This window comes from Glandiceps talaboti, chromosome 8, assembly GCF_964340395.1.
Source record: "Glandiceps talaboti chromosome 8, keGlaTala1.1, whole genome shotgun sequence".
Lineage (NCBI taxonomy): Eukaryota > Metazoa > Hemichordata > Enteropneusta > Spengelidae > Glandiceps > Glandiceps talaboti.
This window is the reverse complement of record NC_135556.1, coordinates 21,718,609-21,740,636: the sequence shown is the minus strand read 5'-3', so window position 1 is coordinate 21,740,636 and position 22,028 is coordinate 21,718,609. Positions and strand designations below refer to the sequence as shown.

The 22,028-nt window shown below is 33.7% G+C and overlaps 2 protein-coding genes across 2 annotated transcripts; one reads left to right on the top strand and one right to left on the bottom strand.

Annotated features, from left to right (window-relative positions):
- Window positions 1-2,505: 2,505 nt before the first annotated feature.
- LOC144438905 (ATP synthase peripheral stalk subunit b, mitochondrial-like) lies at window positions 2,506-10,213 on the bottom strand. The gene is made up of 8 exons (XM_078128131.1): window positions 10,073-10,213; window positions 8,852-8,897; window positions 8,117-8,262; window positions 7,308-7,471; window positions 4,791-4,916; window positions 4,127-4,204; window positions 3,608-3,709; window positions 2,506-2,964 (listed from the first exon to the last, which is right to left on the bottom strand). The coding sequence occupies exons 1-8, from the start codon at window positions 10,098-10,100 to the stop codon at window positions 2,905-2,907; spliced, it is 750 nt and encodes a 249-aa protein (XP_077984257.1). The 5' UTR covers window positions 10,101-10,213; the 3' UTR covers window positions 2,506-2,904.
- Window positions 10,214-10,759: 546 nt separating this feature from the next.
- On the top strand, window positions 10,760-20,989 carry LOC144439511 (methylosome protein WDR77-like). The gene is made up of 8 exons (XM_078128807.1): window positions 10,760-10,903; window positions 11,498-11,683; window positions 13,542-13,683; window positions 17,969-18,089; window positions 18,541-18,670; window positions 19,042-19,153; window positions 20,178-20,252; window positions 20,740-20,989. Exons 1-8 carry the CDS (start codon window positions 10,846-10,848, stop codon window positions 20,987-20,989), a joined length of 1,074 nt encoding a protein of 357 aa, XP_077984933.1. The 5' UTR covers window positions 10,760-10,845.
- The last annotated feature ends 1,039 nt before the right edge of the window (window positions 20,990-22,028 follow it).

Sequence of the window (22,028 nt, the reverse complement as noted above, 5' to 3'; positions counted from 1 at the left end):
TTGGGACACCACCACTGAACATGGTAAAACTAAACCACTGGCCACTGAACAGGGTAAAACTGAACCACCAGTGAGTAATAAACAAAATGGCCGAGCCTTCCAATGGAATTGTGGGAATTCAGCATTGAATGTTGGAAAACAGGATAAAGTGACACCTACAACTTCTATATCAAAACAGTTTATATCTGCTACAGAAATGTCAATTTACAAAAAACCAAGAACAACAATCCCAAATAAGTCTAGTAATAGAGAACATGAGGTGAAAAACACAACAGGAAAGAACATCGTAAAAACTGGCAGTTTTGTCAAGAAAGTTGAGCCACAGAAGAAATTGGATCAAATTGATAATGATGTGATCATGGTAATTGATGACATTGAAGACACCAGCAAAAAAGACAGTTTTTTCTCAAAGCAAAAAAAATCTACAAAGACAGGCTTGAGTAGAGTCACTAGCAATAAGAAACCACTTTTTAAACAAGCTAAGTCTGGCGGCAAAAGCAGTAAAGGGGGTATGAGAGGTAACCAATCAGGGACAATATCACAATTTATGGCAAGAATGGACAGTGGAGTATCCTCTGCAACCAGAAATATAAATGAACAGAAAAATAAAAATGTACCAACAAGACCACACAATGAGGAAACATTACAGAGTTGTCCTCTGTGTACCATGGATTTTAACCCAGGGTAAGTGAGATTGGATTTTTACTTGATACCCACAGGGTTAGTTATAAAAATAATAAAGCTGACTAGAATGGAGTCTTGTCTTTAGTTTCTGTTAGATAGAGGCATGACTCATGTACAAAACTTGAACCACATTCTCTTCACAAACTTTGATAACTTATTTGAAATTATTCTCCTTTGCTTCAAGTTGCCAACAAGTAAGAATATTGATATACCAGTATATGTAAAACTGTATCCCTCTAAACCATGCATTTACTCTCTGGAAATGGATTGATCATAGTTCTTCGAGTCCTGCCTTCTTAAAGACTTAGTCAATACAATACTGTAACAATGTACCTGTTTGTAAAACTATTGTTCTCACTTTCCTTTCCAGGATGGTCCAAATTGACATAGATGCTCACATAGCAGTATGTCTAGCCTCTACCAATACAGATGTAGACTGGTAGTCAAGGATATCTTGTTGGTTTAATTTGAGAAGAAAAGAGTCAAGTTCAACAACTCCAAGTCCAATATAAGACTAGAGGGTGCTTTGTGATTTTCTTGTTCACAACTACCCCTGTTTGAGCCATACATCTCATCATATGACCACCATGATTGATCCTCCAATGGGTGATCAGGTGTTCATGTGTATATCTTGTTATTTTATATTTTACTACTGACTTTAACCACTCATCCACCAACGACAACTTATAAGGCTATTCTGCATTCACACAGAGTATTTCTATCCTAATGCTAACAATTTTTTCTACTAGATAGCTGAAAAGAAGTTTGATGGACTTCCCTCATGCGGTTGTTAATTAAAGCTGTTGTCAAGATGTAGACATACTATGTGTAAGATTGATTTGAAAAATAAACTTGCAACTCTATGTTGTTGACTTCAATTATATTACCTGTTCGACTTGAAATTTGTTGTCATAGAAGCGTAATACAAACATTAATGAGCAAATCAATACAATGACATACTAAATATTTGTTTGGATTTCATTTCCACCATTTTACCCAGTATTTTATAGCCTTGTAATAAGACGGAACAAAAGTTTCATTGAAAACTAAATCCGAGGTTCAGTAGTGCTATAGGCATGAGGTGTCTGTGTGAACAACTTACAAAGTCAGTCTGTCTGGGACAATATTTCCTTGATATTTTGGTGGGGATGATGCTTAAAAATTGGCAAATCTTGCCCAAAAAAATGCTGAGGATATTGTTTCAAGGTGAGCAGTTACAAAGCTCATTATGTATAACATGGGTGTACACAACTCATATGCAGTCTCCATCTATTAAGTTTCCAGAATTAGTGCACAAATGTGAACTTTCATGATAAATTAGGCGACCATGCATCCATTATCACCAAGGTCATGAAACAAAGTAATGTGCACATGTGGACCATTCTTTGTGACATTTGTGCCAGATTTGGTTAAAATTGACCCATGCATCTCAGGGGTCCAGATGTACATGTGTACTTTGAACATTTTCGGTTATTTGACCTTGAAATCAGAGGTCAAGGTCTCATTAGTGTACACACTGAAATGAGGTCACACACATTTTCAGTGGGCAAAATGTGAAGTTTTTTTATTACACTATGCCTATTTGCCTTTGCAGATCAAGGTCAAGGTGAAAATATTATGAAGCTTGTTGATAACATGGGTGTAGTAGACACAGGAATAAAGTCTCTATCTATTAAGCATATATATTTTACCTACTCAATACTTGTGATTTAGTTTGTGTACTTGGACAGAAATGACAGAAATTGGTTGTTCACTGCAGTATCTATGGTTGGGACAAGTGTTGAAGTATAAATCAAACAATACAATCATTCACACATAACATATTGATTATAAAGCTGTTTATTACCTCTGTTGTTATTTTTACATTATAATACTTGGGATTTTGTTATACAGGTATAAAGACAGCAATTACTAACAGGTCCAAATTTTAGTTTATTTTTTCTTTCCACACATCAGATTAATTGCTTAACCAATCCAAAAAATGGCATCACATCAAAAACAAACATTTCCAGAGAAATATACTACCCAAGAAGATCTCCCCTGTCTAATATACCTTGGCCACTGAATTTTAGCAAATACAAACTCAATAGACACAATTCATGTAACAATTGTCTTGGTAAAACACATTCTAGTTATTAGTGGCCAGTTTGGTGTTTAGTTTGTTGTCAAAGGAGAGAATTCTTGGTCATTCAAAAATGTCTTGCTACACTCTTGAGACTCCTAAACCCTGGCTGACATTGCTTTGAGGTCTTTTATACACTGGGCTATGTTTGCTTTTTCCTGTAAACAAAAATAAATGAACTTTGTTATTGAATTTAGAGTACAGATTAAAAAACGAAAATACTGCCATCATTGCTGTGATATAAATAATTAAGTTAGAATACATTCAAGGCTGGAAGGTTTGATTTTCATGTTATGACTAATTCAGTCATTGCCATTATAAAATATCTTTATTCAGGGTAAAACTCAATAAGTGTTACAAACAACGCAGAGCGTTCTTTCCATGGAGGCCCTCATACATCAAATCGACAATCACGCAAAAGTCCACTTACAAATTCTAAAACACACTAAAATATAAAATACACACATTGTGACATAACTCCAGATAAATAAAGTAACTGCTAAACAGAAGAAATGTCTCTGTAATTGTCTTTGAAATGTTTAAAAGTTTTAGCCTGGTTTACATGTTCACATCTCATCAGAAATTAGGTTTGTTTTCATCATTGAATACAATTAGGTTGACAACACAACATGTGACTGAAAGTAGTAACAGAACTATTTTGGAATGAGTCATCCCAGCATTGCTGCTTATCAAACTATCACTTGGTATCAACATACATGTACTTTTATCATCTATTTTCTAAGTCCTTAAAAAGCTCCCACTCCCTACCCATTGAACAAAACTAACTGTTGTTATGCCTACCTGTTGAGGTGTGATACTTTTAATAACGCTACTTTCAATCCAGTTAACCATGTGGTCTTGCTGCATCCTTCTCTTCACATTCTCTACTTCAACATGGTAGTCCTTGTACATAAAAAAATATCCACATTTTAATATTATGTAGACATGACAGCCATTTGGCTTGCTTTGGCTGTAATTATACCCTTTACTGTAGATATTTCACTTTGACCTCTTGCGAGTATTAAAAGGTACAAATTTTCAAAATAAGAATAGTTACCTTACTATTACAATATTCAGATTTATTTTATTTTATATGTCTGAAAATCAAGTGTTGAAGTCTATAACCCAAACCCAAATTTTTCACCCGGGTCTCAAGTACACTCTACATATCACGTTTTGTATAAATTGACGTGGAATATAACCAAAAAGAGAATGAAAAAATATTGCCACTGATTTGATAAATTTCATTCATTTACTCAATCAATTCAAGAAGTCAGTTTCTGTAGATGAAATTTAAGAGATATTAGAAAGCATACTTACCAACTTCTTCTTGACCTCCTCAGCTACTGTATGTAGTCTTTCTCTGTATGCTATCTCTAGTTGCATGGCAATATTCTCCTGTTAAAGCAAAGGGTATCATTTGTTAAAAGATGTGAAACATTTCACCATTATTTACAAGCTCATTTCAATTCTTTCTATTTGAATTATTGTTTTTTACTCACTTTGGAGGACTAGTTAGTGAGTCTAAAACTTGACTGAATTAATCTAATTGTATACAGGTAAGAATTAAATATGTACTGGAGATTACTTGCATCGCTGCACACACATACTTAGTGGTATTTACAAATTATACGCAAATGAGGACACAATAGTTTGTTCTACACCAAATGCTTGATTGCTGTGTCGTTTTCACAGAAATTTGTAGTTTTGGATAAAAATATGTCATAAAAACAGAACCCCATGCCATGTGAGTATCAGTGTGGGTACTCTGGGTTATTTGCACTCATGCTTGCAGTGGTTTCTGTTGCACTTTCACAAAGCTGCATTTGTGAAAGTACTGCCGCAGAAAACACTGCAAGCTCTTGTGCAAATACTCTGAGTATGCCACACTAGCACTTGTGCGACATGGGGTTGTGTCATAGTATCTTTGGTCTTTACACATTACAAATGATGTATAAAACTAGATCTAGAGGCATAAACCTACCTGTCTAGCATCAAACAGCATGTCTCTGCCTTCAAGTCGCCATTGTTCTTTCTTTTCGCTATTAATCAGATCTTCTAGAGAGACCTGTTCTATATTTTTTGCCTCATATGCAGTTTGTAGTTGTTCCTGTATGTAACAGAATTAATTATGAATAGTGAAAATTTGACAGGATTTGAGGAGGGCTGACCCTTCAAACGCACAAATACCAGGACTGGAATACAATGGGTTTTCATAATCTGATAAAGAGTTTCAAAACATCTAAGTTCTCTGTTAATACTGACTGACATTTATCACTATTGCAGAATGCCTAGCCACATAGACAAAGTGGTCATATGGATGAGAATTGGGTATTTATTTGGATTTTTCATTATAAACAAATTTTATCATGCCTTTCTACTTGGAAAATCAGTGTGAAACAACACATATCAAGTCCTTGTTTGTAGCTCAATAAATTGCAAAAGATTAATAAATGTGTAAAATGTTTATTACTGTATACAACAAACTTTTTACAGATTTTTTTTTTTAGCTTTTTGCGGTGTATTAAGTTACAAACAAGGACTTGGCATATGTTGTTTCACATTGATTTTCCAAGTACGAAGTCATGACAAAATTGTTTTATAAACCCCAAATCCAAAATAATAATCCAATCCTCATTCACATGGCTACTTTAACATCTAAGCTTTAGGCCATAAAACAAAGGCAAGGAAAAGTTATGAGAGAGATTCCCATACGCAAGTACATGACACTTCTATTACTTGCAAGGAAGGGATTTGGTTGGACTTCATCAAGACCACAGTGTTCAATAAACCAGGAGTTGTTTCCAGTTTTGTCAACTCTTAGTTGAACATCTTGGCAATGTTCCCAGCAGTGTCTGAAGATTAATCAGCACACAGTATCATGATAATGAACTTGAATGTGTTTGTTCCTTGCAAATTTACAACACCACAGTCAATACTGATGATAGAATATTATTCTTTAAGAAATATTGAGTTAATACAGTGGGCCCTCGCTAACTCGCGCCTCGGTAAGTCGCGGATTCGGCCAAGTCGCGGGTGTCACCTTGGATCCCATTTTTTCTTTAGTTTTCCTATTGTTTTCGGAACTCCTCTTTGTGTATTCTTTTAAACAAATGGCACGCCTGCCAATTTCAAACTCGTTGGTGTTTCGATGAAGAGGTGTCGCGGTTTGACTTTGATGTTAGCAATCGCCTTCTATTTATTCTGACTGCTCCACATTCACAAGTTCCTTATGCACTTCTCGGCTAGTCAACAAACACGTCGACCATTTTCGTCTGGCTGGTGAACGGTGCATTGATCGTGTTAGATTCGAGTCGCAGGATTCGTCAGCCGAATTCGAACATCGTCCACAAAAAACAAATTAATAACTAAAGCTTGTCTCGCATTAATATATCGTTTGATTTGATTGATTTAGAAGTCACCTAAAAACGTTTTGTTTCTTCAAAATTTTGAGGAAAACGTCATTTATATAACGAAATTTCGGTCTACGATCAACTGAATTCGTTCATCACTTGCGTCTTTATGTTTATATATCTACCGACATCATGCATCACGCCACGTGTTGCCGAACCTTGCGATTTCTCAACTCAACCTCATCATTTAGGAATGTTACTGTACTGAGAAACATAAAAAATTAGTTGTTGTTTTAGAATATTTAAAACAAATCCCGTTATTCGATGATATAAAAGTCAAAACTGTACTTCCGCAACCCGGAAATTCATCAGCATTTCTTGGCCCTACCATGGCCGCCAGGCGTGAGCTTGTAAGTTGTACTGTTAGTTTGTCTACCGTGCAAAAAACAAAAAAGAAAGTCTTGCCGCGATTGATGCTTTGAGAGTCACACAATTGTACGATAATCTTCCTCAAAGATTTACTGTTAACCCAGGACTGTTACAATATTACGTCCATGCGTCCATCACAATAAATTTCGAATACATACCGTCATGTTCGTGAACTGAAAAGATTTACCCTGGATTTACTGAATATTGAAACTTTGATTTCGTGCGTATCTTATCTTTTTTTATGAATATCGCCAATGAACTTGCACTCATAAAACATGTACTGTACTAGTTTCATCTGCACATTACTGAAGAATGAAGAAAAGCTGACGTGTGACGTGTGTTAATGTGTGGTTATGAATATATAATGAGCACCTCGCTAAGTCGCGGCCCTCGCTAAGTCGCGGGTTTCTTGATGGACCCGGACACCCGCGAGTTAGCGAGGGTCTACTGTACTTGTAGTGGTGTACAAAAGTAATTCTATGTTTTACCATTTTACGAATTCACTTTTCTGTATAATGTAAACCTGGAAATTTTCGCTTTAAAAGATTTATTAGTGCTAATTTCGCAAAAATAAGTAGTGACTAAAATGCCTTCTAGTGTATATGAACACAATGTTCCAGTCTGGTAATTAGTGAAACTTAGTCTTTGAGAACCTGCTGAAAACTGTAAAATCACAATATCTTGTAGTAATGAAAATATCTAGCTTTACAAGTACTTACTTCGATGTGTTTATCTGCAGCAGCAGCGTACATGGGCCCAAACTTCTTAACACCATAGATAAGCAGACCAAAAAAGACGGCTGCGTGGACAGTCTCCATGGAGAATACATAGATTTCTTTGTTTATAAGATACATAATGAGACCAGTACCAAACATATATGGACCTGTAAATAAAAGTCAAAGTTACATAATACTAAATTAGAGTGAAAATACCTGTAGTAAAGTATTTCATGAAAGACACTGTACATTATGTGTAATTTGAACATTTTGAACTCAAAGTATGTTTTTCTCCACTTAGATATTATCCCCTAATATTTGTTGTTGTTCAGCCAAGGAAAATATAAGTGACCTAAGGGGCCTTGTCACTACAAGTCCATAGACAAGTAGACAAACTCTTAGGTCACAAGTATTTTCTGGTTGAATGAAGACAAATATTAGGAAGTAATATAGTTATATCACTTCAAGCATAAATAGTGGGCAAAATAATGGTGGTTTAAAATTTTCACCCCATTTCATCATCTCAGAATCTGTTACGTTGACAGGATGTCAATGTCATGATGTAGAACAACTTAAGTATATTATAATCCATTTTTTTCTGTTCAAAGATAATAACTTGGCTTCTGCATGGTATAATGAGCTTTATAGTCCAGTTTTGGTTCATTTCAACTTTTTTCCACGGTTATTCAGCCTATAGAATTCCTTGACATCTTATTTCTGTTGATAACAGTTACATTTCTGGTATATTAAATGTTTCATTCATGTCTGTTTCGACCAGTCTCAATGAATATTTGGAGTATATCAACACTTACCTGTAACACCTGTCTTTTTGTAGAAAAATGTGAACCACTCTTCAGGTAAAAATCCAAACCTAACTTTGCCACCTTCTTCTGGCATCTTATAAGGCATTAAATCCTGACTAGATGTATGGAACGTCATCTTTGGTGCTGCCGCAACACTAACAAAAAAATAAAATAAAGTTTTTATAACAAATACAAGCAATTATTAGGTTACATGTACATGTACATGGAATGAAAAAGTACAAATCTGACAACATTTTAGACAACAAATATCATGTCTATTTTAGACACACTGAAAATTAACTTGTGATACATCATATTCCCATAAGATCCACTACTGAAATGCCATATGCATGGAACAGTGCTACATGTAATTCAGTATTCTCTTGTGCATATAACTACAATTGTCTACTAACTTGAGTTAAAATAATTTAATTATCATATTTCTTTGGAATACACAATAATATGATCATTTTAATTAATACAATTGGGCCCCTTTAAATTTGTGCAGTTTAAATCATGGCAAGAAATCAGTACACAAGTATACCTGGGTTGGGACATGTTTAGAAGTACCCACTTATTGTACGTAAGGTAATACCTGGTTTATGCTAGGTACTTGAACCCAAATCTCATTCCTACCCCTAACTTGAGTTTAATGCAAATATGTATCTTTTCTACATTCCTGCTATTTATTCTCCGCTGCCTTGTCTGGATGTCTGTGTGAACACTTAATAGAAGTACACTTACCATACTCTGGCCAAACACACAGGTTTTGCCCTTGCAGCAAGAGCACCTGAAAAAACAAACAAATAAAATAGCAGTATTTCTACAAAATGAATAATGTAATAGGAAAACAACAAGACCCTCCTAATTTGTCAACTTTACTATACATAAACTGCCAAGTGTCGTCATGACTAAGTTAATTTAATTTAATTTTGTTTTTGTAATATTATACTTTACCTTAGTCTTGGAGATGAAGACTGCATCAAAAACTTTGCTGAAACATCATGACAGTCTTGTGTATCATTTGGACTGTGTCTAACCAGGCTTTAATTTGAGACTATGCTGTTCTATTTCCCTGACACTGAATGATCACAAGCGCTGCATGATATACATATAAATCTTACTGAATCTTCTGTAATTAATATTTGTATATGGTATGTTCATAAGTAGGTAAATCCTCCCCATACAATGTAGTACATGTCAAAATGATATACAAAATAATTGTTGATAATGTCCATGTACTTTGTAGTAGCTTTAATATTTGAAGGATAATTCTATGATGATGCATTGCAGCAATATACAAAATAATCATATAATGTACCTACATACACATGTGACATAATGTAGACAATCTGAGAGTAGAACCTAGATTTAACCATGACGGTAGAATAACCGGAGTCCTCCATAACTTATCTCTTTACACATTTAACATGGCCATGCATTGGCATGACTTTGTCACACAGAGTGAGACTGATGTCTCCCTTTTCCCAATAAACCAACTATGGCGTCATCAAACTTGTAAGTGGTATTATTTATTAACAAAGATGAACTTGTGTGTACTTAGATGGTTTCCCTAGCAGTACTACAAAAGGTGAGCTATTGAGCTGTAGTGATGAGAGAAGGACGGCAGACTCATATTAAAGCAGACGCCACATTTCACATGCAAGCGCTTATTAAAGCTGTCCGAGTTGGGGTCGGTAGCCAATGTCACATTCACTTTTTGTCGTGGTATACTTGACATAAAATGTACGTGTATGGGTCCACAAAGTCAATGTTTATAATACATAACATGCTGAAATAGCATGCTCCTCAACATCTTTAGAAGTTTCTTGTCGGTCCGATCGAACTAACTCAAATCCAAATGTGCACTGTACATGTACACATCTCGTGGTGCACCAGTAAACTTCCATTTTACGCATATCAACTATCAATGTATATGTACATCATTTCTAAATATATACTAACCTGTACCGCAGACTAATGCTCGAAGCATTTTAAGTTAAAAGGAAGGCGCTTGCAAGCTACGACGAAGTTTTCCCTTCACTAGATTTAGGATTTCTCACGTACGGCAGACCAAAATGGCGGACGCCGGTTACTTGTCGAACATTCCCGGATTAGTACGAAAGTTTACGAACGTATATCAAATGTGTGTATGAAAGGTCATCGCTTATTGGTAGATTTCCTACAGTAGTTACCTCGGCGTTGGAGATATAATACAGGGGTTAACAAATGCTACCATTCTATTTAATATCTAGCATTTGATCTGATTAAATACATGAACATGAAATTATCGAGAAGGTGAAATTGCCGATTATATACAAAAAATTCAACAAAATCTACAAATGAGTCTAACTAGTATAAGCCAATCAGCATGAACTTATCGCTGTATATGGCTAGTAGTTCATATATTTTTCAATATTGATAAAAAGATGAAAGCTCGTGGGAATATTGTATTTAGTGAACAAACTTGACTTGAAAATAAGAAATCAGTGACATTTTTTCTCAAATGGGCATAAATTTAAAGAAAACGTCATCTTTCTATATGCCGTAAAGTAGACTAATTTTTACGACAGGTCAGTCAGTGGCACATGTGACGAGAATACACGATACTAGCGAGAGCGAGATACTCATCAGTACTGATTCAGTTCAGGTCAGAAGTGGATGTGCAGGAAAACCGATTGTGCTCGTCGGTAAACTAGCTAAATAACAGACAGGATTTAGTTACACACATTACAATAATGGCTTCCGTACCTGCAGCAATGGAAAAATACTTAGATGTCATCAAACATAACAGCGGTGAGTATTTGAACGTGGTCTTCTTCGCCATCCATCCATCAATGATGAATCTCCTCTTGACGTACGTTCGCTGTCTTTTACATTGGAATTGAATGAACTCACAAAGTATATATTACTTGATTGTTAAACGTGTTCTTAACATACACTAAATCCCATCAACTCGTGTGTATGATATAAAATTACACCTCATTGTTTACTAGTAGTACCGTTCAGGCCGTCATGGGGTGGCTACTGTACTGGGTTTTTGGTTTCTGCAATTCCATAAATTTACTCTGGAAAATGAAATATCTTCATCGTGCATATCGCATGTGAATGGAGGACTTTAATTATAATATCAATGTGAAATAAAGATACTCCTTCGAGGTAATTACAAGTAGCAACGCTGCGTTGTTTTGCCCTGCTATGGTACTTTCATTTGGTTAATGGCACCTGTATCATGCATAAATATATTTTCTATTTTTCTTGGTTAAATTGAAAATGTGTATTGTCTTAAAACTAAAAGATGTAAAAATAATTAAAATATAACTACTACTTTAATCCGAGAGTAAGCTTCTCCAGTCTCAGCATTTTAAGAAAATCTTTCATTGATTTCAGATGGAGCTGTGATGTTTGGGGCATCTGGTTTGACGGGACGTTATTGGGCTGGGTCACTATGGTTTTATAAAGATCCATCCTTTGCACCAGATATATTGAAATGTAGTGCTGGAGTAGCCACAGAGGCTGGTGTTGTAGACTTGGAATGGATTGATGATTGCAGACTAGCTCTAGCTTCAGATTCAGGTAAAGTTATTGTTAATGGTAGACTTTTTTGTTGGATGACAACTACGAAACCCCAACCCTCAACGAAAAGAATGATTAATTAAGTTTTAAAAAAATTAATTCTACAGTGAACTATTGATCTCACCCCTTACAGAATTTTTAACATTTGAATAAGCATCACATGCGGAATCTTAGTTGAGAATAGGTCACCACCAGTTCTCATTCATTTCCTGCACTGAAATTGAATTGAATAAGATATTCACAGCAGATATATATATATATATATATATATATATATATATATATATATATATATATATATATATATATATATATATATATATATATATATATATATATATATATATATATATATATATATATATATATATATATATATATATATATATATATATATATATATATATATATATATATATATATATATATATATATATATATATATATATATATATATATATATATATATATATATATATGAAAATTATATTGATGACATTAATCAGATATCTGTATACATAGCAAGCATTTCTTGTATGTTATACATTGTAACAGGCTGGGAGGATATCTCAAATTAGATATTATTATATTATAGCAATGTATACAAATGTTTGGATGAAACTTGCAATTTTTATAACATTAGTCTATCAAACATACCCTTGTGTAAATATCCACTATTGTTGTATTCTATACACTGGAGATTAATTTTGGAGTACATTTTTTTATTAAATTTGATTTCCATTTCCTGTGATTAACATGAATGTAGTAGATTAAATCAATTCAGCATTGCCCTTAATCTTGCACTGTCAATGTACAGAGGTCATTCTATAAATGGATTGAATCTATTGACCCAAAACTGCCTTTATGTTATATTATGTTGTGTTAATGTAGAGAAGATTGACTGTGTACATTGTAGTCTAGTGCTATCTTCCATCAGATCTTAAGATCTCTCTTTACAGATGATTCAATATCACAGTAAATCTAGACTATGTGCATTGATATATGAGCCACATTAAATGATTTACTGGCACACAAAGAGAGAGAGATTGGCTATAATAGTGACAATAAAACCAAAAAACAGAGAAAAAATAATGATATCAAAAGCATTATATAAGTGCAAAAGGCATAAACATTGCATATATTATAGTTTATAATTATGTTTAATAATGCTGATAATATATTATGGACTGTTTGTTACTGAGTCTTTCAGATTGAAGTTAAAAATTCACCCCCATAAATAAAAGATATGCCAAGTATAAATTTATGTATATTGATGAAAGTGAATGTTCTTTCTGAACAAATGAAATTATGTGAGGAAGTAATTGATAGTTACACAGTATACATGTACATATAGAAGTGTGTGCCAAAAGACAAACATGCAATCCACTTAGATCCTTGATTGGTTACTGTAAGTTTTCTATTTCATAATTTGATAAAAGGCACAGGGTTGCATGTTTGTAATAGCTACCTCTCATGTATTTTATTTATATAAGGCTTGGAAAGGCTTGTATCCCCTGGAGGAATCAGTTTTTGGCATATAAGAACTGAAACGAACAAAAATGGTTGTCTGATGACAGTTTTGAAATCCTTGTAAAATGGTTTGAAAAACTGTTTTTGATTTATCAGTAAAGTGAGTGCTGAGGAATTGCAAGAGGGTTTTTGTCTTTACTTTGGAACACTGACTATTATTGATTGATGGATTGCATGAGAGGTATTCAGTTTACCAAGATCTATTGATTTCACTCTTATGTGTTAAATACTATATATAAACCTACATGTGTTGCTCTCGACTGTTAATCAGTGGCTGGATGATAATTAATATTCTATTATATGCCCATATTTGATGACTTGTTTTCAGGTGCAATTGAAGTTTGGCAGTTAGTGGATGGTCAGTCAAGCTTCAAGAATTTGTTTAACTTATATGAACATGACAACTCTGCTAGCACTGTCAGTCTGAACATGAGGAAGAACAAAGCTGCCAGTGGAAGTGCAGACATGAGGTAAGATATCTGACACAGTTTTTTTGTCACATGTAGTTTAGTAAAACTGTTTATGACAAGCTGTGTCATAAAGTTGTCAGGTTGCCAGTTGAAGTGCAAATATGAGATAGAATATTGTCGTGTGTGTGTGTGTGTGTGTGTGTGTGTGTGTGTGTGTGTGTGTGTGTGTGTATGTGTGTGTGTGTGTGTGTGTGTGTGTGTGTGTGTGTGCACATGCGTGCCTGCGTATGTTTGTGCGCGTGTGTATGCATGCACATGCATGTGTGTGGAGAGGGGGAGAGGGTACCCTGCTCCTATCCCTATAACTCTTTAGCTTGAAGAAAAATGTGTATCTTCATTTATGTCACTTCACTTTCTGCATTCATTTATGTGTCATTTCCCTTTTCTGCATTCATTTATGTGTCACTTAATCACTTTTGTGCATTCATTTATTTGTCATTTTACTTTTTTGCATTCATTCGTGTCATTTCACTTTTCTGCATACATGCCGATGTTGCAAATAATTAAAACCTTTTGTTAAGTGATCTAACCCTGTTTAGATCACTATTGTTATCCCCTGATTCCCATGAATATCTAGAGTACAACCAGTCCATTATTCTGTATTTATGCTTTAAAACTATTAGCTTAAGTGGTCTAACCATATTCCTATATTCAACTGTGACTCCCTAGCTTGAAGACAATTCTGTATATACATTGTACCATACAGTCAGTCCACTGTTCTGCATTTTTGGTTTCTAGATATAATAGGCAAACTTATCAGCTTCCTTCAAGTAAATCACCATGGATTTATCTTATAGTCTTCTAGGTTGTTATTAAAAAGAAGATCTCAGAAATGTACAATCTTGGTAAATAGTTATTTTTAGAGACATTGTCGTCACTATGCACTTAACAGACATTCCACATCTTTAAGGCCTTTTATCCTATATGTCAAAAGACCCTATCTATCCTTGATGAAAGAAACTTAATTGAAAAGATTATTTGTGACATTTAAAAGTCTCAAATGTCTGGTAGATAAGAACTGGAAATCCAATCTGTTAACTGAAAACAGCACATTTATTTTGGATTGGATTATAAATTTCACTATGGTGAAATGGGTATCTTCATCTAAATAATACTGAAATATTTAAGGCCAGTTAGTAATTTATAAATTAAAGGAAATTAAATTATTCAAATCTTTAATAAAACACAAATGTAGATAAATACATTTAATTTATTAATTTAATATTGATACATGCATATATACATAGTTATATCTACACTGTATACATATATCTACACACATACAGACTCATGCACACAAACACACACACATACATACACACACACACACACACACACATACATACATTGTACATACATACACTGTACATACATACATACATACATACATGCATACATACATACATACATACATACATACATACATACATACATACATACATACATACATACATACATACATACATGCACACATGCACACATACACACATACATACATACATACATACATACATACATACATACATACATACACACACATACATACATACATACATACATACATACATACATACATACATACATACATACATGTATACATACATACATACATGTATACATACATACATACATACATACATACATACATACATACATACATACATATAACAAATAGCATACATACATACATACATACATACATGTACATACATACATACATACATACATACATACATACATACATACATACATACATACATACATACATACATACATACATACATACATACATACGTACGTACGTACATACATATAATAAATAACATACATACAGTGTTAACATGATCTGTTTATTTTCACAAATTGCACACAATATAAAAGCTGTCAATTTATTGGTACACACACGAGGTAGATGTAGCTGTACTTTGACGTAATCATGAAGTAGATGAAATGGTACAAAGATGCCTTGAAACCAACGTAATGGCAAATATCTTGATGACCTTCGTGCACATTTTACCTTCAGGTCATATATGCACTTAAGAAGGAATCTGTCGTGTGATTACAATAGATGCCCTGCAGGTACATGCATCTTTCCGCTGTGAAAAATTCATCTTAGTCTTGGCACTAATAAAATGACCGCAGTGCCATGTAAAGTGTTTAAGAAATAAAAGGCAAACCATTAAGAGTGAATTAAAGTGTACAAAGTTGCCAGATTTAATATGATGGGAAAGATGGATCTATAGAATTTTTTAATAAATCCATTTATCACCGGTTCAATTTGTTAAGACCTATCTTCACATTACAATTCATGTGCACATATACTGACATTACTGTATCATCTGTATGTATATCTAGGAGTTTCCTGATAATTTTGTATGTTGTGGTGAATCCAAAAGTGCATAATTTGTGATTTCTTATCAAAGTACTGAATTTAAAAAAAAAACCACCCCAAGTGTCAAATTATCTACCAAATTTTTGATATTTTTGTGGGGGAAATGTTATCCATAAAATGAAGCTACAGTACTTATGATGTTAGAAAAATTGATTTCTGAATGAATGAAAGCCAAGCTTCACTTCTAAATTTTAAATTAAGTCATGATAGCTCTACAGACAGACAGACAGACACAGACAGACAGACAGACACAGACACACAATCACACACACACAGACAAACACAGACACAGACAAACACAGACAAACAGACACAGACTGGCAGACAGACAGACAGACAGACAGATGGACAGAAATGATTTTTACCTGTAACCAATTCTGTGGAATTTTACAAACTAACTCACAACTTTAACATATCATACAAGATATACTACAGTATTCTAGCTAGTTGTAAGAAAAGTAGGAAATGAGTATATAATCTTGGCTTGGTGTTTTTGTACACTACTTGTAACTTGGTATACAGTCTTATTTCTCATTAAATAATTCAATAGCTTGCCCTGTTATGTTGGGCTGGTACAAACACAAAGAACTATTTGATTCATTAATTGTAGATTGGTCATTTTGTGTATGTAATGCTGTAAGTGTGTTGTTGAATTTGAAAGTGTTGATGTAATTTGTCAAATTACCTCATCCAACTGAAAGCATGTAGAATAAGAGACTATAATAGTAATTACTGTTGAAATCAATGTTGACCATTATCATTATGTGATTTGGGATGGGAGCAAGTCTGTATCTTTTACAACCTGGTAATAAACTTAAAATACCAGAAGCATTCTGTATTTTACCAATCTGCCATTTGTAAAGAGAAAAGACAATGAAATTATTAATTTGACATAATACTATCAAAAAAAATCTTCCAAATGAAAAAACATAATGTAGGCACTAAAATGTAGAAGACAAACTAAGAATATCTTCCAAACAAAATTACACATTTAAATGTAAAAATTACCAATTTAAGAGTTAAATATTTGAATGTGAAGAGAAAAGAGAATATCTTTCAAATAATAAGTGTTAGTTTAAGTGACCTTAAAATGTCAAATTACCATTTTTAGGACAGGGTTATTTGAAAAAAACGAAATCTGACCTAATTTGTTTGCAATTTATATGTTGGCATATCCATTGTGATACAACATGTAATAAACACACTCTGAGTGTATGGTGATGTACATGTACATTTACATCGACATGATTGCAGTCCAACGTTACCATGGAAACTGAAAACCTTTTGATCTTTAGATGCACTACACATTGTATAACATTACACAGTGTAGTATCTATCTGAAGGGTTGTTAAAAACACTTGTAAGGGAATCGCTGACGTGATTTTAGTCTTAATGATTGTGGTTTGGTATACCAAATCCCAAGGGACCATTACGATATCTGTACCATCAGTTTCTAAGGATTGTTGGTGGTAATGAAGATGTGTTATAGAATTCACAATTACACAGACATTACTAAATGAAAGAGTATACCATAAGTACCAACTATAGACCAACTATAGACCAACATTTGTAATATGACACATTTAGTAAAGAATATTGTACAAGTGATATATATTATGCAGGCCAGATTCTACACAGAAATTGTCTGAAGTGAATTATTAACAAAGGAAACTGGTAGTATATATATCTAACCTGATTTTGCAAAGAAGAAAGAATCTACAGGGATTTACTGGAATTTTTGTCCGATGTGGAATTTTTGTTATTTGTTGGTGGGAGGAGGCTGTTTGATTGCATAATGTAAGCAATTAATTCAATAATATCAAAACTGCATACATATTGATGACAGTTGCCATAATTTTTCTTCATAAATTTATTTTTGTTTTTTATCTCTAGTGTCAAGGTATGGAACTTGGAGAGTCAGACATCTGTTAGTACATACAGGGTTCATTTGGATACCGTCTGGTGTGTTACATGGAGTAATAGTAATAACGACACCTTTCTATCTTGTTCACAGGTACGTGAATTAATCTCACCAATGTATAAATATTTTTGGGTTTAGAGTGGTGATTAGATGATACATTGATAGTTATTCTGGATTTTTTATTCATAATACAACTCTACTTTGTTTTCCGACATGAAAAACAGTATGAAACAACATATGCCTTGTTGGTAACTCAATAAATTGCAAAAAGCTAGAAAGTGTGTAACAAGTTTGTTATTGTACGTACAATAACAAAATTTTACGTATTTCTTAATATTTAAATATTTTATACAGTTGATGGATGGAGTAATGAACAAGGACTTGGTATGTGCTATTTCACATACCGTTTTTCCAGAAGTAAAACTTCAAAATATTCCCCCTTTTGGAAAGAAAAGATTTCAAACAAACAAACTAACAAGACAAGAATAGAATTGATATAATACTGAGATTTTGTGATTATTTTAATGGAATTGTATAATTTTAGGATGGTAGCAGTATACTATGGGACACAAGAAAAGCAAAGCCTGCCAGTTATGTTGTAAAAAATGAACGCTTTACATCTGCGCCGACCTGTGCTGCCTGGCAACCAGATAGTCAACACATGGCTGCTATTGGTTAGTTCTTTTCGTTGGTGTCTGTGGAATTTCTCTGTTTTGGAATGAAAGTATAAATACTGTCATTATGACTAATTAAATTTTTTTTAAAAATACATCACCCATGACAATATCTTGACTTGATTGTAAGTTATAAACTCATGTTTCTCTGTGAAATTATAAATGCACATTGAATATTTACAACCGTTGGCGTAAACACAGAATGTTTTCCATTGCACTTTGATGCTTCTATGCATGATGCCAGAAACAGACAAAAAATGGATTCCAATCACCTGTCATTGTCATGGCAGAATCAACTAATATTTGACACTAACTGTCACTCTTCTGATATTTCCCCTATTGTGGTAAACTGTTTTGTTTTGATAAATCAGGTATGGAGAGTGGACAGATATTGATAAAAGACATGAGAAATCTGACACAGACGGTTACAGAAAAGATGGTACATAACAGGGCTGTCAACAGAGTAGCTTTCTCTAAGAAGTAGTAAGTATCTTGAGTTTAATTATCTAAAAAAAAAAAACACCCAAAGGATACTAGTATCATTGAAAGTTTTAATCTCTTGTGTTTCGGTTTCATTTGTTTTCATTATCAAATTATTTTGTACATATCTTGTCTGTTTTCAATTCTCATTGGTTGGGCATTATCAGATTATTTACATATCTTGTTTGTTTTCAATTCTCATTGGTTGGGCATTATCAGATTATTTACATATCTTGTCTGTTTTCAATTTTCATTGGTTGGGCATTATCGGATTATTTACATATCTTGTCTGTTTTCAGTTCTCATTGGTTGGGCATTATCAGATTATTTACATATCTTGTCTGTTTTCAGTTCTCATTGGTTGGGCATTATCGGATTATTTACATATCTTGTCTGTTTTCAGTTCTCATTGGTTGGGCATTATCAGATTATTTACATATCTTGTCTGTTTTCAGTTCTCATTGGTTGGGCATTATCAGATTATTTACATATCTTGTCTGTTTTCAATTTTCATTGGTTGGGCATTATCGGATTATTTACATATCTTGTCTGTTTTCAGTTCTCATTGGTTGGGCATTATCAGATTATTTACATATCTTGTCTGTTTTCAGTTCTCATTGGTTGGGCATTATCAGATTATTTACATATCTTGTCTGTTTTCAGTTCTCATTGGTTGGGCATTATCAGATTATTTACATATCTTGTCTGTTTTCAGTTCTCATTGGTTGGGCATTATCAGATTATTTACATATCTTGTCTGTTTTCAGTTCTCATTGGTTGGGCATTATCAGATTATTTACATATCTTGTCTGTTTTCAATTTTCATTGGTTGGGCATTATTGGATTATTTACATATCTTGTCTGTTTTCAGTTCTCATTGGTTGGGCATTATCAGATTATTTACATATCTTGTCTGTTTTCAGTTCTCATTGGTTGGGCATTATCGGATTATTTACATATCTTGTCTGTTTTCAGTTCTCATTGGTTGGGCATTATCAGATTATTTACATATCTTGTCTGTTTTCAGTTCTCATTGGTTGGGCTCTGTGTCAGATGATTCTACTGTAGCATTAACTGACATCTCACAAGCAGCAAAAACAATGTAAGTAACTGATGTCTAGTTGAACTCGTATTTTTATTTACTTTAATTCAAAGAGAAGGCCTTCTTATATGTGGTTGTAACCATCAACAATTTGCTCCCTCTTAATAATGGACCAAACAGTAGTTTGCTATGTTGAATATTTTGTCTTTTTTTCACACAACACCTAGCACACAATTAAAACCTTGTTCAATGTATTTCTGAAATTTTCTGTCTGACTACAAATATTTGATCCAAGTACGTACAAAATGAATTGCTCTTGTTGAGAGGGTTGACCCATTGAAAAAAAAGGGTTGAAGTGAACAGCTGGAAATTTCAAGTAACAATTTGTCTCTTTTTGTCTAGTTTAAAGAATAAAGTTCAACTTGCTTGAGACTGTGTGTGTTTGTTTATGAATGACTGTATGCTCTGACTGTTGATGTATTCTTCACTACCCTCACAAAATTTGTCTTGTTTTAAATGTATGTTGTTGTTTTTCTTGTCTGTCTAGTTATAGAAGCAGGGTGCACAAAGACTACGTCCGTGGTTTATCATGGAGCCCCACTGACAACACTATGCTGACCTGTGGGTACGACGGTAAAGTCCACCAACACAGCTTCATGCCAGAAACCTTGACTTCCGAAGGGCTAACTACACCGGTTGCCATGGATACTAACACTGATGTCATGGATCTCTATAGCAACAAACTTAAGAATCTAGGCTCCCCTGCAAGGTTTGCAGGTCGAACAATACAGGCTTAAGACTAATACATTGTTTTTAGTGGTAATGTGGCAGCCTCGTACACTTGTTGTGACAATCTCTTGTCCATAAAACTTGATGTTATTTTACAGAAATGTCATATTCATCCAAATTTTCCAGGTGTCATGTCACTTAATGTATTTTGTTGAAATCTATTGTTATACATGGTATCTCAAGTTTTCGTTTAACACAAGGCTATAGTGTCTAAGTATGTGACATATCTCATCTCATCTTTTATTTAGAAAAAAACAACAAAGAACTCAAAAAAAAAAAAATACTGAATCTATTACAAGTGTCAATGTTAGTGTATATTATATTAGTAGAAAGTAAGTGTATCCAGGTAAAACTTGTCCTGAAAGATAGCTTTGTTTTCAAAGTAAATGAAGTAGACATATGTGGTGACGTCTGTTGTTGCCTGTCTTCATACACATTGAAATATGTTGTTTCAGCAGAGAACAGAATCTAATTTATGATCCCACCGTTTTGATCAACAGCGACCTCTGGTGTTACATTTCTGCATTGACATAGCACCTCTAGTATTACGATATATTACATCAATTTGTTTAGTGCCCCTAGTTTCATTTCATTGAGTATAGATATCAACACCATTGTCGTTATTACAGATTGTCATTACATGTTTTTTTTAAATTAAAGTTCAACATCTGCTTGGTAGAAAGTTAATATACCATGTTATAATGTTATGAAACACTACAGAAAGGGTTACATGTTTTTGTGTCAATGTTTCAAGACAATTGAGTATCACAAACAGAAACGCTGCAGAAAGGATTCTGTTTTTGGCAGCAATTTTTTTCCAGTCAGTCAGGTATAACAAACAGAATGCCATGTTAATATTTTCGTTAGTTAGTTTTCAGTTCTTAGATCTGTCTGTACCACACAACTTGAACAAGTCGCAATGTGTCATGTCGTTTGTCATGTGTTACATATTGACCTTTGACCTTTAAGGTTTCAATTTGTATTCATTTGTCAAAGTCATTCTTAATCATGTATCGTCATAATTATATGATGCACAAATTGTTTTGA

Excerpts from the sequence above, each read along its gene's own strand:
- LOC144439511 (XM_078128807.1), top strand. The coding sequence starts at position 10,846 with ATGGCTTCCGTACCTGCAGCAATGGAAAAATACTTAGATGTCATCAAA. Across the intron at positions 10,904-11,497 it reads TGTCATCAAACATAACAGCG|ATGGAGCTGTGATGTTTGGG; the intron begins GTGAGTATTTGA and ends CATTGATTTCAG. Across the intron at positions 18,671-19,041 it reads TCAACACATGGCTGCTATTG|GTATGGAGAGTGGACAGATA; the intron begins GTTAGTTCTTTT and ends TTGATAAATCAG.
- LOC144438905 (XM_078128131.1), bottom strand. The coding sequence starts at position 10,100 with ATGCTTCGAGCATTAGTCTGCGGTACAG. Across the intron at positions 8,263-8,851 it reads GTGTGTTTGGCCAGAGTATG|TGTTGCGGCAGCACCAAAGA; the intron begins GTAAGTGTACTT and ends TTTTTTTGTTAG. Across the intron at positions 3,710-4,126 it reads AGGAGGTCAAGAAGAAGTTG|GACTACCATGTTGAAGTAGA; the intron begins GTAAGTATGCTT and ends TTTATGTACAAG.